General features: G+C 39.3%; 1 protein-coding gene across 6 annotated transcripts in view; it reads left to right on the top strand.

Annotated features, from left to right (window-relative positions):
• SPTLC1 (serine palmitoyltransferase long chain base subunit 1) overlaps positions 1-12844 on the top strand; it is a 76766-nt gene that overhangs the window by 47443 nt on the left and 16479 nt on the right. For 2 of the 6 annotated variants that reach the window (XM_065530809.2, XM_074017850.1), the window contains exons 8-12: positions 3355-3444; positions 9373-9480; positions 10521-10622; positions 11725-11820; positions 12173-12269. In XM_065530809.2, the coding sequence (XP_065386881.1) occupies positions 3355-3444; positions 9373-9480; positions 10521-10622; positions 11725-11820; positions 12173-12269 (493 nt within the window). Of the gene's footprint in view, positions 1-3354; positions 3445-9372; positions 9481-10517; positions 10623-11724; positions 11821-12172; positions 12270-12844 lie in introns of all 6 variants that reach the window. The other 4 variants (XM_065530808.2, XM_045372985.3, XM_065530810.2 and 1 more) reach the window with 2 other exon arrangements.

Here is a 12844-nt window from a genome sequence, read left to right as displayed (position 1 = left end):
GCTTATTCACACCAGAATAAATCATGTATCAATTACATGAGGAAAGAATGGCAGCAAGCTTATTTTATTAATATATGAACAAAGTGAAGCCCTTTCTCCCCACCCCACCTGTATCCTGCTCTGAGCAGCTGCTGCCCGTGGGAAATGACTGCACCAACATGGTCTCCTTCCAGCTTGCAGCCCTGGCTTCAGCTCTTTCCTCTCAAGAGCCTAACATAACCTCAGGTGGTGGTGGTTTGGAAGTAGCTCCTTGGTGTTCTGATTAGAGTGAAACAGAGGAAGTGTGTTCAGAGCATCGTTGTTAAAATTATAATTTATTTTCCCCTGATGACATGGGTAAGTAAAGTAGCTCAGGTCTGTGGCTCTGAGCAGAGCACCATGATGTGTGTCTTCATCTCAGACACAGTTTCAGGTGGACTTTGCCAGTGTAACACATTCATAACTAGAATAAATTATAAAAATGCTCGTCACATTTCTTAATTTTATGTTAATTTTCAATTTTCCAAATATTTGCATTATTCATTTAGGATTCTGTCATCTTTGTTCAGATGTCAGCCTGAGTGCATCACTTCATGAATATACACATTCTCATGATGAATATGCATGATCTTGCCATTTTATACTTAATCTGCTGTAGGCTAATGTTTCACATTTACAGAATTTAGAAAAACCTATAGGGAAAATCTGAAAACTGAGCCCATTCCACTGGTTAATTTCTTTCTACAAAGTATAAAAAGATGTTTCTTATGATTATGCAGTAATAGAATGCTAGTCTGTATTCAGTAATAGAATTGCAGTCTGCTGCCATTTGTTTTGCCAAGTTAGTATTATATAAATTTGGAAAACATCAGATTCAGGTTTTGTATGTGCTCTTTTTCTACAAGATCCGTAAGCCATAGAACTTTTTTTTTTTAATGAGCAACAACAAGAAATAAAATTAAATATCTTGAAACTTATTTCTACTTTATAATTTTTACTTTTTTACTAATTTATATTTTTCTTGATGAGAGCAGGCTTTCTAAGTAACTTTACATTTTGGTTTTTAGAAATACTCATTTGCAATTTTATTTTCACATAAATAATCTGGTCATTAATACTTTGAATGTTTTCTTTGTCCATTTCCCAAGTGCTGTGGTTCATAAATTGTTTTTTATCCCTTTTCCTACAGGGTTCTTTTGTGCCATATTAATTCTTCTTAAAGAATGGTCAGTGGATATGAACAGTAGTTCATAAAAGGAATACACATAACTATGAACAAGTGAAAAATAGCCTAGACTCACTAATAATTAAGGAAATTAGGCTAGGAGTTTTGCCTGTTAAATTAGGGCATGTTTTTAATAGTAGTAGTCAGTGCCAACACAGATGTGTTGAGACAAAGAGTCTATGACTCTGGAAAGAGTTTAAATTAGCACTTCTTTTCTAGAAGGTAAATTGGCAGATACATTCCAGGATCCAAGTAATACCATGCCGTTTGACCCATTCCTGTGGTGGTGTCTTTAAAAAATTATCAGAAATGATGTCACATATTGAGGGATATTCATATTGTGATATGAAAAAGCAAATGAGGGAAACAACTAAATCCAACATTAGGGAAATAGTTAAGTAGTTTATGGTATATCCATAGGCAGAACATCTCCATTAAAATCATGTAATCTGAAATAATTTAGAAATGCTCACAGTATAATGTTTTTAAAAGCAGGTCCTAAAACTACAGTAAAATCCTGATTCTGAACAAAGTAATTTATATGTTTATGCAAGAAAGACAAAAATTATCACCATGTGGTATGATTAGCTAATTTATTTGTTTTTTGTACTTTTCCATTTCCCAAAATTTGAATATTTTTAAATCTAAGAAAAATGTTTTTCCTTAAAGACAGGCAGAGGTAGCATGCCCTGTGTAGAAATTAGGGTGGCACCTCTTCATCAGTCACTTCTAACATATTGCTAGCTCCCCAGCTTTCAGTTGTGAGTTGACAGAGTAAAGATGATTGAGCAACATCAGTGATGTATACTTTTTTATTCCTCAACAAACATTTTTTTTTTTAGTGCTACTGCTGTGGGTTGTAAAATACTCCTTTAAAGCATTGCTCTGATACTTTCTAATTCTGATCATTTCTAATTGTCCATTGGAGCAGAAGCTTAGAGGCAAGAAACCTCTGAGTAAGAAGGTAATGGCAAACTCTATCTGTGGATCTCAGGGTTTTTTGCAGTCCCGCACACCTGAACCATGTACAGTTTCATACATGTGAGAGATTTATTAGTGACTTGCTCTGAGCGGAGTGTGTGAAGGTGTGTGTTTTTTGAAAAGAAGACCTTGGCCGGGTGCAGTGGCTCACACCTGTAACCCCAGCAATTTGAGAGGCCAATGTCAGTAGATCAAGAGGTCAGGAGTTCAAGACCAGCCTGGCCAACATGGTGAAACCCCATCTCTACTAAAAATATAAAAATTAGCTGGGCGTGGTGGCAGTTGCCTGTAATCCCAGCTACTCGGGAGGCTGAGGCAGAGAATTGCTTGAACCTGGGAGGCGGAGGTTACAGTGAGCCAAGATGGCACCACCGCACTCCAGCCTGACAGAGCGAGACTCCGTCTCAAAAAAAAAAAGAAAAGGAGACCTCTCTACCCCACAGCCGAGGAACATCATTGGACAAAGTCATAGTCAAATTTTACTTGATCCGATAATAGATCAGTGGGGAGTGAGGAAGGAGCAGGGTTGCCCCTTGTTTTGGGAGGTGAAGGAAAACAGGGTTTGAGTTTTGTAACTTTTTGTTATGGAAAAATGCCAACATAGAATAAGGAAACACAGTGGTATAGTGAAGCCCCCTATACCCTTCTCCCAGCTTTGTTATCAGCATTACATCATTCTTGTGCCATCTGTTCCTCACCCCATCTTCATGATGATGATCTTCATTATAGTTGTTCTGGGTAAAATTGACAGACATTGAATCATATGAATACAGCTATACAATTTTGACCAGTGATTATACCCATGTAACCCGGGAATGTCGGCTCCATTATGATGTAAAACATTCCCATTTCTTTACAGAGTTCCCTTAGGCCCCTTCCCAGTTGGAGGGTTGAAGGGTTTTGTTTGTGTTTTAATATTCTCAGAGTGCCTAATTAGTTTGTGTGTGTGTGAGGTCATCCAGCTAATGCTGTGAGCTGAGAAATGTGTCTGAGAGAAGATAGCACTGTTGTTCATCTCAAAATAACCCGTCACAAACACTGAGCTTTCAGTTCATTCGGAATATTTTTTTAGGAATAAATCTTGGAAGGTGAAAGTGCTGGGGAATATTTAACAGATCTTGTCTTTAGAGTTACTGAAATGTAAGATGTCTGCTTTTTCTCTTTTAAAGAATCCTCGCAAGGCTCGTGTAACTCGGCGTTTCATTGTAGTAGAAGGATTGTATATGAATACTGGAACTATTTGTCCTCTTCCAGAATTGGTAAGCAACCATGTTCAGTCATAATTTTAATATTTGGACTATTTGACACAGGTGCCTTTTGTTTATGACCACTTTTAGTGTATAATGTCTGCGTTGCTTTGCACATTAGGCCTCATAAGCATAATTTGCTCAGATCAGGGAAAAAGAACAACATTGAATGCCAGTGCTGGCCTTCACAGAGTAATCAGGAATGCTCTGTTGCCCAGGCTGGAGTGCAGTGGTGTGAACCCAGCTCATTGCAGCCTTACCCTCCTGGGCTCAAGTGATCCTTCCACCTTAGCTTTCTGAGTTAGCTGGGACTACAGGCACATGCCACTGCACCTGGCTCATTTTTCCCTTTTTTGTGGAGTCAGAGCCTCACTGTGTTACCTAGGCTGGTCTCAAACTCTTGGACTCAAGCGATCCTCCCGCCTCAGCCTGCCAAAGTGCTGGTATTACAGGTATGAGCCACCATGCCTGGCCAAGACTTAGGTTTTTTTTTTGAGATGGAGTCTCGCTCTGTCGCCGGATCTTGGCTCACTGCAAGCTCCACCTCCCGGGTTTACGCCATTCTCCTGCCTCAGCCTCCCAAGTAGCTGGGACTACAGGAGCCTGCCACCACGCCCGGCTGATTTTTTTTTTTTTTTTTTTTTTTTTTGTATTTTTTAGTAGAGATGGGGTTTCACCGTCTTAGCCAGGATGGTCTCGATTTCCTGACCTCGTGATCCACCAGCCTCAGCCTCACAAAGTGCTGGGATTACAGGCGTGAGCTACCGCGCCCAGCCTTTTTTTTTTTTTTTGAGACAGAGTCTTGCCCTGTCACCAGGCTGGAGGGCAGTGGCACCATCTTGGCTCACTGCAGCCTCCGCCTCCCTGGTTCAGGCAGTTCATTCTCCTGCCTCAGCCTCTCGAGTAGCTAGAACTACAGGCGTGCGCAGCCACCCCCAGCTAATTTTTGTAGTTTTAGTAGAGACTGGGTTTCACCATGTCGGCTAGGATGGTCTCGATCTCTTGACCTCGTGATACACCCACCTTGGCCTCCCGAAATGCTGAGATTACAGGCGTGAGCCACCACGTTGGCCCTACTTAGCTTTTAAGATCCAGCTTTATTTAGGTGAAATCAACGTGTAAAATACACCTACTTTAAGTGTAAAATTTGATAAGTTTTGACAGATGTATATACATCTCTATCACCATAACCATCACCACCATAGTCAAGATACAGAACATTTTTATGTAAGAAAATGTTTATCCAGAAAGAAAACTTTATCCAGAAAGCTTCCTGATACCTCTTTGTAGTAAGTACCCATGTTGGCCCCAGACAGCCATTAATCTACTTTCTCTTCCTGTAGATTAGTTTTCCCTTTTATAGAATTGTGTATGAATGAAAGCATAGCTTGCTTTTTTTGTTTGTTTGAGACGGAGTTTCGCTTTTGTTGCCCAGGCTGGGGAGTGCAATGGCACGATCTTGGCTCACTGCAACCTTCGCCTCCTGGGTGCAAGCGATTCTCCTACCTGAGCCTCCCAAATAGCTGGGATTACAAGCATGTGCCCCCACGCTCGGCTAATTTTGTATTTTTAGTAGAGACTAGGTTTCTCCATGTTGGTCAGGCTGGTCTTGAACTCCTGACCTCAGGTGATCCACTCTCCTTGGCCTCCCAGAGCTGCGGGATTACAGGCGTGAGCCACCGTGCCTGGCTAAAACTTAGCTTTTTGGTAGTGAAAGCAACATAACTGTTTTTAGAAACCATGACCATTGAAATTTCGTTTATTGAGGTGAAATTCACATAACACAAAGTTAACCAATTTAAATTGTACAGGACAGTGACATTTATTACATTTACCACGTGTGCAATCATCAACTCTAGGTCAAAAACCTTTTCATGACTCGCAAAGAAGACCTCAAACCCATTAAACAGTCACTCCCCATTTTCTTCTCCCTCTAGCTCCCAGCAACCACCAATCTGCTTTCTATCTCTATGGATTTACCTTTTCTGGTTATTTCCTATAAATGGCATCGTATAATATATGACCTTTTCTTTCTGACTTCATTCACTTAATGTTTTTAAAGTTCATTAACATTGTATACCATGTATCAGTATTTCATACCTTTTTAATGCTAAGTAATAGTCCACTGTAGGGATAATACCACATTTTGTTTTATATGTTCATCCACAGATGGATATTTGGGTTCTTTCTACCTTTTTGCTTTTGCGAATAGTGCTGTTGTGAACATTTGTGTATAGGTATTTGTTTGAATTCCTGTTTTCAGTTCTTTCATGTATATATCTAGCAGTGTAATTGCTGGATTATATGGTAATTCTGTTTAACTTAATGAGGAACTGACATACTGTTTTCCACAGCGATTGCACCATTTTACATTCCTGTCAGCTATGTACCAGGGGTACAGTTTCTCTACATCTTTGTCAGAACTTATATTTTCTAGGGTTTTTTGTTGGTTTGTTTTAGCCATCCTAGTGAGTGTGAGGTAGTATCTCACTGTGGTTTTGATTTGTGTTTCCCAAATGACTAATGATGTTGAGCCTCTTTTCTTGTTTTGTTTGTTTGTTTGTTTGTTTGGCCATGTGTATATCTTTGGAGACGTATCTATTCAAGTGCTTTGCCCATTTTTTAAAATTGGGTTGTTTGTCTTTTTGTTTTTAAAAGAATTCGTTATATATTCTGGATACTAGATGTTTATCAGATACATGATTTGCAAATATATTCTCCTATTTTGTGGGGGTTTGTTTCGTTTATTTGATACTGCCCTTTGACACACAGTTTTTAAAATTTTGATGATGTCCAATTTATCTGTTTTGTTGTTGCTTGTGCTTTTGTGTTTTATTTTAAAATCTTTGTTTAATCTGGCCGGGCATGGTGGCTCACGTCTGTAATCCCAGCACTTTGGGAGGCCAAGGCAGGTGGATCATTTGAGGTCAGGAGTTCGAGACCAGCCTGGCCAACATGGTAAAACCCTGTCTCTACTAAAAATACAAAAAAAATTAGCCAGGCATAGTGGTACACGCCTGTAATCCCAGCTACTCGAGAGGCTGAGGCAGGAGAATTGCTTGAACCTGGGATGCGGAGGTTGCAGTGAGCCAAGATCACACCAGTGCACTCCAGCCTGGGTGGAGTGAGACTCCATCTCAAAAAAAAGAAAAGAAAATCTTTGTTTAATCCAAAATTATCAAGATTTACTGCTGTGTTTCCCCCTAAGAGTTTATAGTTTTCTTTTTTTTTTTTTTTTTTGAGACGGAGTCTCGCTCTGTTGCCCAGGCTGGAGTGCAGTGGCGGGATCACTGCTCACTGCAAGCTCCGCCTCCCAGGTTTACACCATTCTCCTGCCTTAGCCTCCCGAGTAGCTGGGACTACAGGTGCCCGCCACCTTGCCCGGCTAGTTTTTTGTATTTTTAGTAGAGACAGGGTTTCACCGTGTTAGCCAGGATGGTCTTGATCTCCTGACCTCGTGATCCGCCCGTCTCGGCCTCCCAAAGTGCTGGGATTACAGGCTTGAGCCACCGCGCCCGGCCGAGTTTATAGTTTTCAATCTTACATTTAGGTCTGTAGTTCATTTGAGTTCATTTTTGCATGTGCGATGATGAATAGGTCATCAAGTGGTTATCCAGTTTTGCCTGCATCATTTGTTGAATGTTTCCCCATTGACTGGTCTTGGCACCCTTGTGGAAATTAATTGACCATAGACGTATGGGTTTATTTCTAGACCCTATTCTGTTTCATTCTTTGCTATATATCTGTCCTTATGCCAGTACTACACTGTGTCAATTATTGTAGCTTTGTAGTAGGTTTGAAATCAGGACATGTGAGTTCAACTTTTTTCTTTTTCAAAATTGTTTTAGCTGTTTGGGGTCTCTTGAAATTCCATTTGAATTTTAGGATTAGCTTTTCCATTTCTGTAAAAGGTATTGTTGGGATTTTGGCGGGGATTGCATTGAATATGTAGTCACTTTGGGAAGTATTACCATCTTAATGATAATAAGTCTTCCAGTCTATGAACTTGGGATGTTTCCATTTATTTAGATATTTCCTTCAGCAATGTTGTGTGGTTTTTAGTATACATATCCTGCACCTCTTTGGTTAAATTCATCAATAAGTATTTGATTTTTTTATTCTATTATAAATGGAATTGTTTCCTTAATTTCCTTTTTAGATTGTTTACTGCTGGTTTATAGAAATACAACAGACTTTTGTGTATTGCTTTTGCATAATGTAACTTCTGCTGAATTTTTTAGCTCGACTAGTACTTTTGTGGATCTTATTCTATATATAAGATTATGCCATCTGTGAATAGAGATAGTTTTACTTGTTTCTTTTCAATCTGGATGCCTTTTATCTTTCTTGCCTGATTGCCCTGGCTAGGACCTCGACTACAGTGTTGACTAGAGGTGGTGAAAGTGAGCATCTTTGTTTTGTTCCTGCTCTTACAAGGAAAGCTTTCGGTCTCCTATCGTTGAGTATGATGTTAGCTGTGAGTTTTTTATAATAACCTTTTATCGGGTTGAGGAAGTTCCTTCCCATTTTTAATTTATTGAGTGTATTATAATGAGAGGTTGTTGGATTTTGTCAAACGTGTTTTTCTGCATTTATTGGGATGATCATGTGGGTTTTTTTCCCCCTACATTCTACTAATGTGTATGTAATACATATTTTATTTTTCCATGTTGAACCACCCTTGCATTCGGCCATTGAGATTTTAATCTAGGAGTCTATTAATTGAATAAGGATTCAAAATAAGGATTTCATATGTTATTTTTTAATTTTTTCACTTTCTGAAGAAATCTAAATATATTTTAAGTGTCAGTAGAAGAGACGTATTTGTTTTCTTCTTTCTGTTTTTGTAAGAGTGTCAGTGGTTGATGGAATAATGTGAGGGAGGTAGTGAACCAGAGGTACTAGGACATATACTGTAGGGCTACAGTAATGAAGCAGTACTGATGGACAGATACACAGCCAGAGCAGTGAAACTAAAGATGAAGTGTAGGAACAGCTCAAGTGGAGGTAAGCACTGAAGCTGGGCATGGTGGTTCACACCTTTAATCCCAACACACTGGGTGGCTGAGGTGGCAGAATCACTTGAACCCAGGAGGTCAAGGCTATAGTGAGCCATGATCCTGCCACTGCACTGCAGCCTGGGTGGCAGAGCGAGACTCTGTCTCAAAAAAAAAAAAAAAAAAAAAATCAGTATTGTGCTGTCTGTTGTTAAGTTGAATCATTTTAGACCATCTAAAGTACAATTGATTCTCATCTTTCACTCTACTTAACATTCTGTAAAGTTGCCATGAACACTGGAATAAGAAATACTAAACTATTGCTGCTTGGCAAATTATAGGGTTAGGTTCCTCTGAGCCTCTGGTTACAACATTTTCATCAACCAGTTGACACAAAACTCGCTTTATGTGTGTTTTTGTTTAAAGGTGTGTTATTTAAAGTCTGTTGATTCATTGCACTACAACTCATGCCTGAACAGAGCTTCTCTAACACACAAATTTTCTCCATGAGGGACATCACAGCCTTTGTGCACTAGGAGTAGTAGACGGCACTTTAGCATGACACTTGGGGGCCACTCTAAATAGCAAACTCACCAACAAAAAACACAGAAGTCCAAAAAAGTGGCAATAAATAGACCTTCCATAGGGTACTAATTCACAGGATCAGAGCTGAAACAGTTGCCCGTTCACCCTCACCTGGGAAAACACGCGTCAGGTAATTCAAATTCTTCACTGCTCTGCACATGCACATGTCTGTGATGACAGGAAGAAAGTGTTGATTTGGAGGTTGCAAATAATTTTAATAAGTAGATGAATTTGCACATACAGAATTCACAAGTATCGAGGATCAGCTGTACATACTTTTTAATCTTAATTTTTTTCTTCATAATAATGTTCTATGTGATGCTAATCATTAGTATCCTAACCTTTATATAACACTTAGGTTAAGTTAAAATACAAATACAAAGCAAGAATCTTCCTGGAGGAAAGCCTTTCGTTTGGAGTCCTAGGAGAGCATGGCCGAGGAGTCACTGAACACTATGGAATCAATGTAAGTTCCCCTTTTTAGGAACGTTTCGCTTCTTATGGGAGACATGTAGTTCCATTCTGCGAGGCATATATTTTTATAGGCACAAGACAGCACTCCTTACCAGTTTGAAGGGTCACGAAACTTTGGTGTCTGTCACCTCAGTGAGCCCAGGATGGGTCTAGTCAGCCAGAAGAGGGAACCCCATCTTCCTTCTGAACTTACTAACTCAGAGTGGGTAGTCAGGGTTTGTGCTGTGTTTGCAAAATTGCATTTGAATTGGCCTTTAGTGTCTCTTCTCTAGAAATGGTTAAATGTTGCCTTCCAATTATTTCTTAAAATCATCAAGAATTTCCTGAGTAGTCTTTTCAGAAGTATTCATGACAGCAGAGAAACAGTACTGTTTCTAGTATTTAAAAATCTGTATTCTATATAATATGTTTGTGGGAGGTAGATACAGTTATGTGTGTGTGTGTGTGTGTCTGTGTCAGTGTGTGCGTGTGTCAGTGTGTGTGTGTGTGTCAGAAACAGCACTGGCATGCATTCAGCAAAACCTCTTAAAGTCCCAAACAGAGTGAGGTGTCATATTTCCTTTTCTGAGGGAAATGGACCCAGACTGCCCACAGTGCCTAGTGAGTGGGTTTTGCTCCTGGAGCCTCAGGGCAGAGGAAGTCAGCCAGTCTTCAACAGCTGTCTTACCAACCACCAAGGGAAGAGTTACAGAAAGCTTTTTCTCCAAAACATGCGCATAAGAGCTGTGCAACCTATGTTACAGAGTTGAAATATAAAACATAAATTGCCTTAGATTATGTACGTCCCACTACTATGTAGTCCCAGAGAAAAATGTAGAGCAGAGTGAATATCCTGAGAGGCTAGATATAAGCACCTCCTCCAAGGCAGACTGACATTCAGCAGTTACATGCACCGAGGAGATAAATGGAATAAATGGAAGTGTAATTCAAGCAAATTTAGCAGTACACAACAGCCTTTTTTAAGGCATGAAAATGTTTATGAAGGAAAAAACTCGAACTTCACTGTTGTAGTTTTCTGAATGCTTCTAGCAGTTGTCACTGAGGAAATACTCACAAGCGCCTGAGAGTAGAGAGCGGAATGTGTGGACTTTATTTGGATCCCGATTCAAACAGATGCTGTTAAAAGAAAATTTGGTGAGACAATCAGAGATAATTTGAACACTGAATATTTGAATATATTTAACATCAAATTTACATTTAACATTTAAAAATTGTTAACATCTTAAGTATGATAGTAGTTTTGTGATTATGTTTTTGAAAGAGTTTTTATCGTTAAGAAATACACAGTGAAATGTTTATAGATGAAACCCCATGAAGTCTGGGATTCACTACAAAGAAATGATGATGGTGGTAGGGGATATAGATGAAGCAGCGTTGTCCTTGAGTTTATAATGATTGAATCTGGGTGATGGGGATTCTTTGTTCTGTTCTACTTTGTTCAGGCTTGAAATTTTTCGCAATGAAAGGTTTAAAAACATTTTTTAAAAAGAGCAGGAGTGCAGAGTTTCTCTGTTGGATCTATGAAACACTGAGGAAAACACTAGCTGTGTTCTGACAGTCCATTAACATGCCCATCAGTAAGTAGTGATTGAATGCCTACTCTGTGCCCAGAATGGAACTCGGTGCCGAGGGCTGCAGCCGAAGATGAGCACCAAAGGAGTTCTGAGTGGTCAGAAAGATGTAGGACTCAAAGCCCATTAGGTCATTAGAGCACATTAGGTTCTTCTGCTGTCCAGTCGGTCAAAGATTCCATCGCCACGACGTTTGGATAAATTGATTTATGAAATGCTGAAAATCATGTTGAATACAAGAATAAAGTGCTCAAAACTTCAAGAGACTTATTTTTATTTATCTCAGGTGCATCCCATGGGGAAGGCCAGCTAGACCACTGTTTTAGCAAGGAAATAGTCTTATTTTGTACCTGTGACTGCTTTTAATTTTGAACAGCTTTGGGTTTTATCTTCTTATAATTTATTTGTCTTTGCTATGAGTTAATTTGTCATGTATAATGAAATGGTAAAAATATATAAAATGAGACAGTTTCAGAGATGGGCCATGAAACTACAGTTCATTCAGCGATAGATGTTATATGGTTTATTTTTTATTTTCATGTAGATAGGTAGTTTGAATCCAGATGTTAACAGACATTTGATGCTGTTAAATTTTGTCTCTAGGGCTGAAGTTGGCCTTTTTTTTTTTTTACACTGTGGAATAACTGTCACTCCTTTTCTGGCAGATTGATGATATTGATCTTATCAGTGCCAACATGGAGAATGCACTTGCTTCTATTGGAGGTTTCTGCTGTGGCAGGTCTTTTGTAATTGACCATCAGGTGGGTTCTTTTTTAAAAAAGGAGCTAAAACTGAAACTAATTTCTCCATTGGTCACCTCAAAATATAACTTTGAAATACAAAATTTTACTTAGTTTATCACACAATTTTTATTTAAATGTCAATTTTTAAAGAATCATTCAAAATACTTTCTATTTAGAAATGATTTCTCATTTAACAAAAAATCTTGTTTCTGTTACACGTATCATGTTTATTTATGGCTGGATCTTACCCCCGTCACCACATGTACACGCTGTTCAGTAGTTGTTTTAGAGAACTGATGCCTTAAAAATGTTTACCTAGAAAGGGCAGAGAATGTATATATGTGTCTTCAACTGATTTGTTTCTTCTCAGCGACTTTCCGGCCAGGGATACTGCTTTTCAGCTTCGTTACCTCCCCTGTTAGCTGCTGCAGCAATTGAGGCCCTCAACATCATGGAAGAGAATCCAGGTATAACCCTTGAAAAACCCGAGAAATCAAAGAGATTTCAGGTTACATTAGTTGTGTTACGGATTTACTTACTGGAGAAATTATTTGCCAGACAAAACTGGTTTGCAATTACACTATCTGGCCTTCGTAGGAAGAGTGGCAGTGAAGAAGCTGTTCCTGCCCCGGGGACTTGGGGTCAGAGCTTCTCTCCTGTGCTTGGAGCCAGAGCCAGAGCCAGAGCCAAAGCAAGGCTGGCTCAGATAGTGGGTGGAGATACTGGGACGAGGAGGGGCTCTCAGCCACTTCTGGGCCTAAACGTTCCATTGGTGTAAATAAGCCAGTCCTTATTTGGTTAATAGTTTTTTGAGAAATCAGCTGAAGCATGCTCCTTTTTTATCTGTGTAATTTTATAAATATTGTGAGTTTTCGCCTTTAGCCTTTGAATCATCAGTTGGTACCGAAGCCAAGCCCGGTTTACCAGCAAAAAACTTACTCAGTGGGAAAAATAAAAAGTCTAAGAATTTAAAATGTGGCCTTTGGCTATGACAGGGCCACCTCTGCAAAGCTTAACACAGAAAGGGAGCTGCAGGCCCTAC

Source organism: Macaca fascicularis, chromosome 15 (genome assembly GCF_037993035.2).
Source record: "Macaca fascicularis isolate 582-1 chromosome 15, T2T-MFA8v1.1".
NCBI lineage: Eukaryota > Metazoa > Chordata > Mammalia > Primates > Cercopithecidae > Macaca > Macaca fascicularis.
The sequence above is the reverse complement of the archived record's forward strand: the minus strand, read 5'-3'. Positions and strand labels throughout refer to the sequence as shown.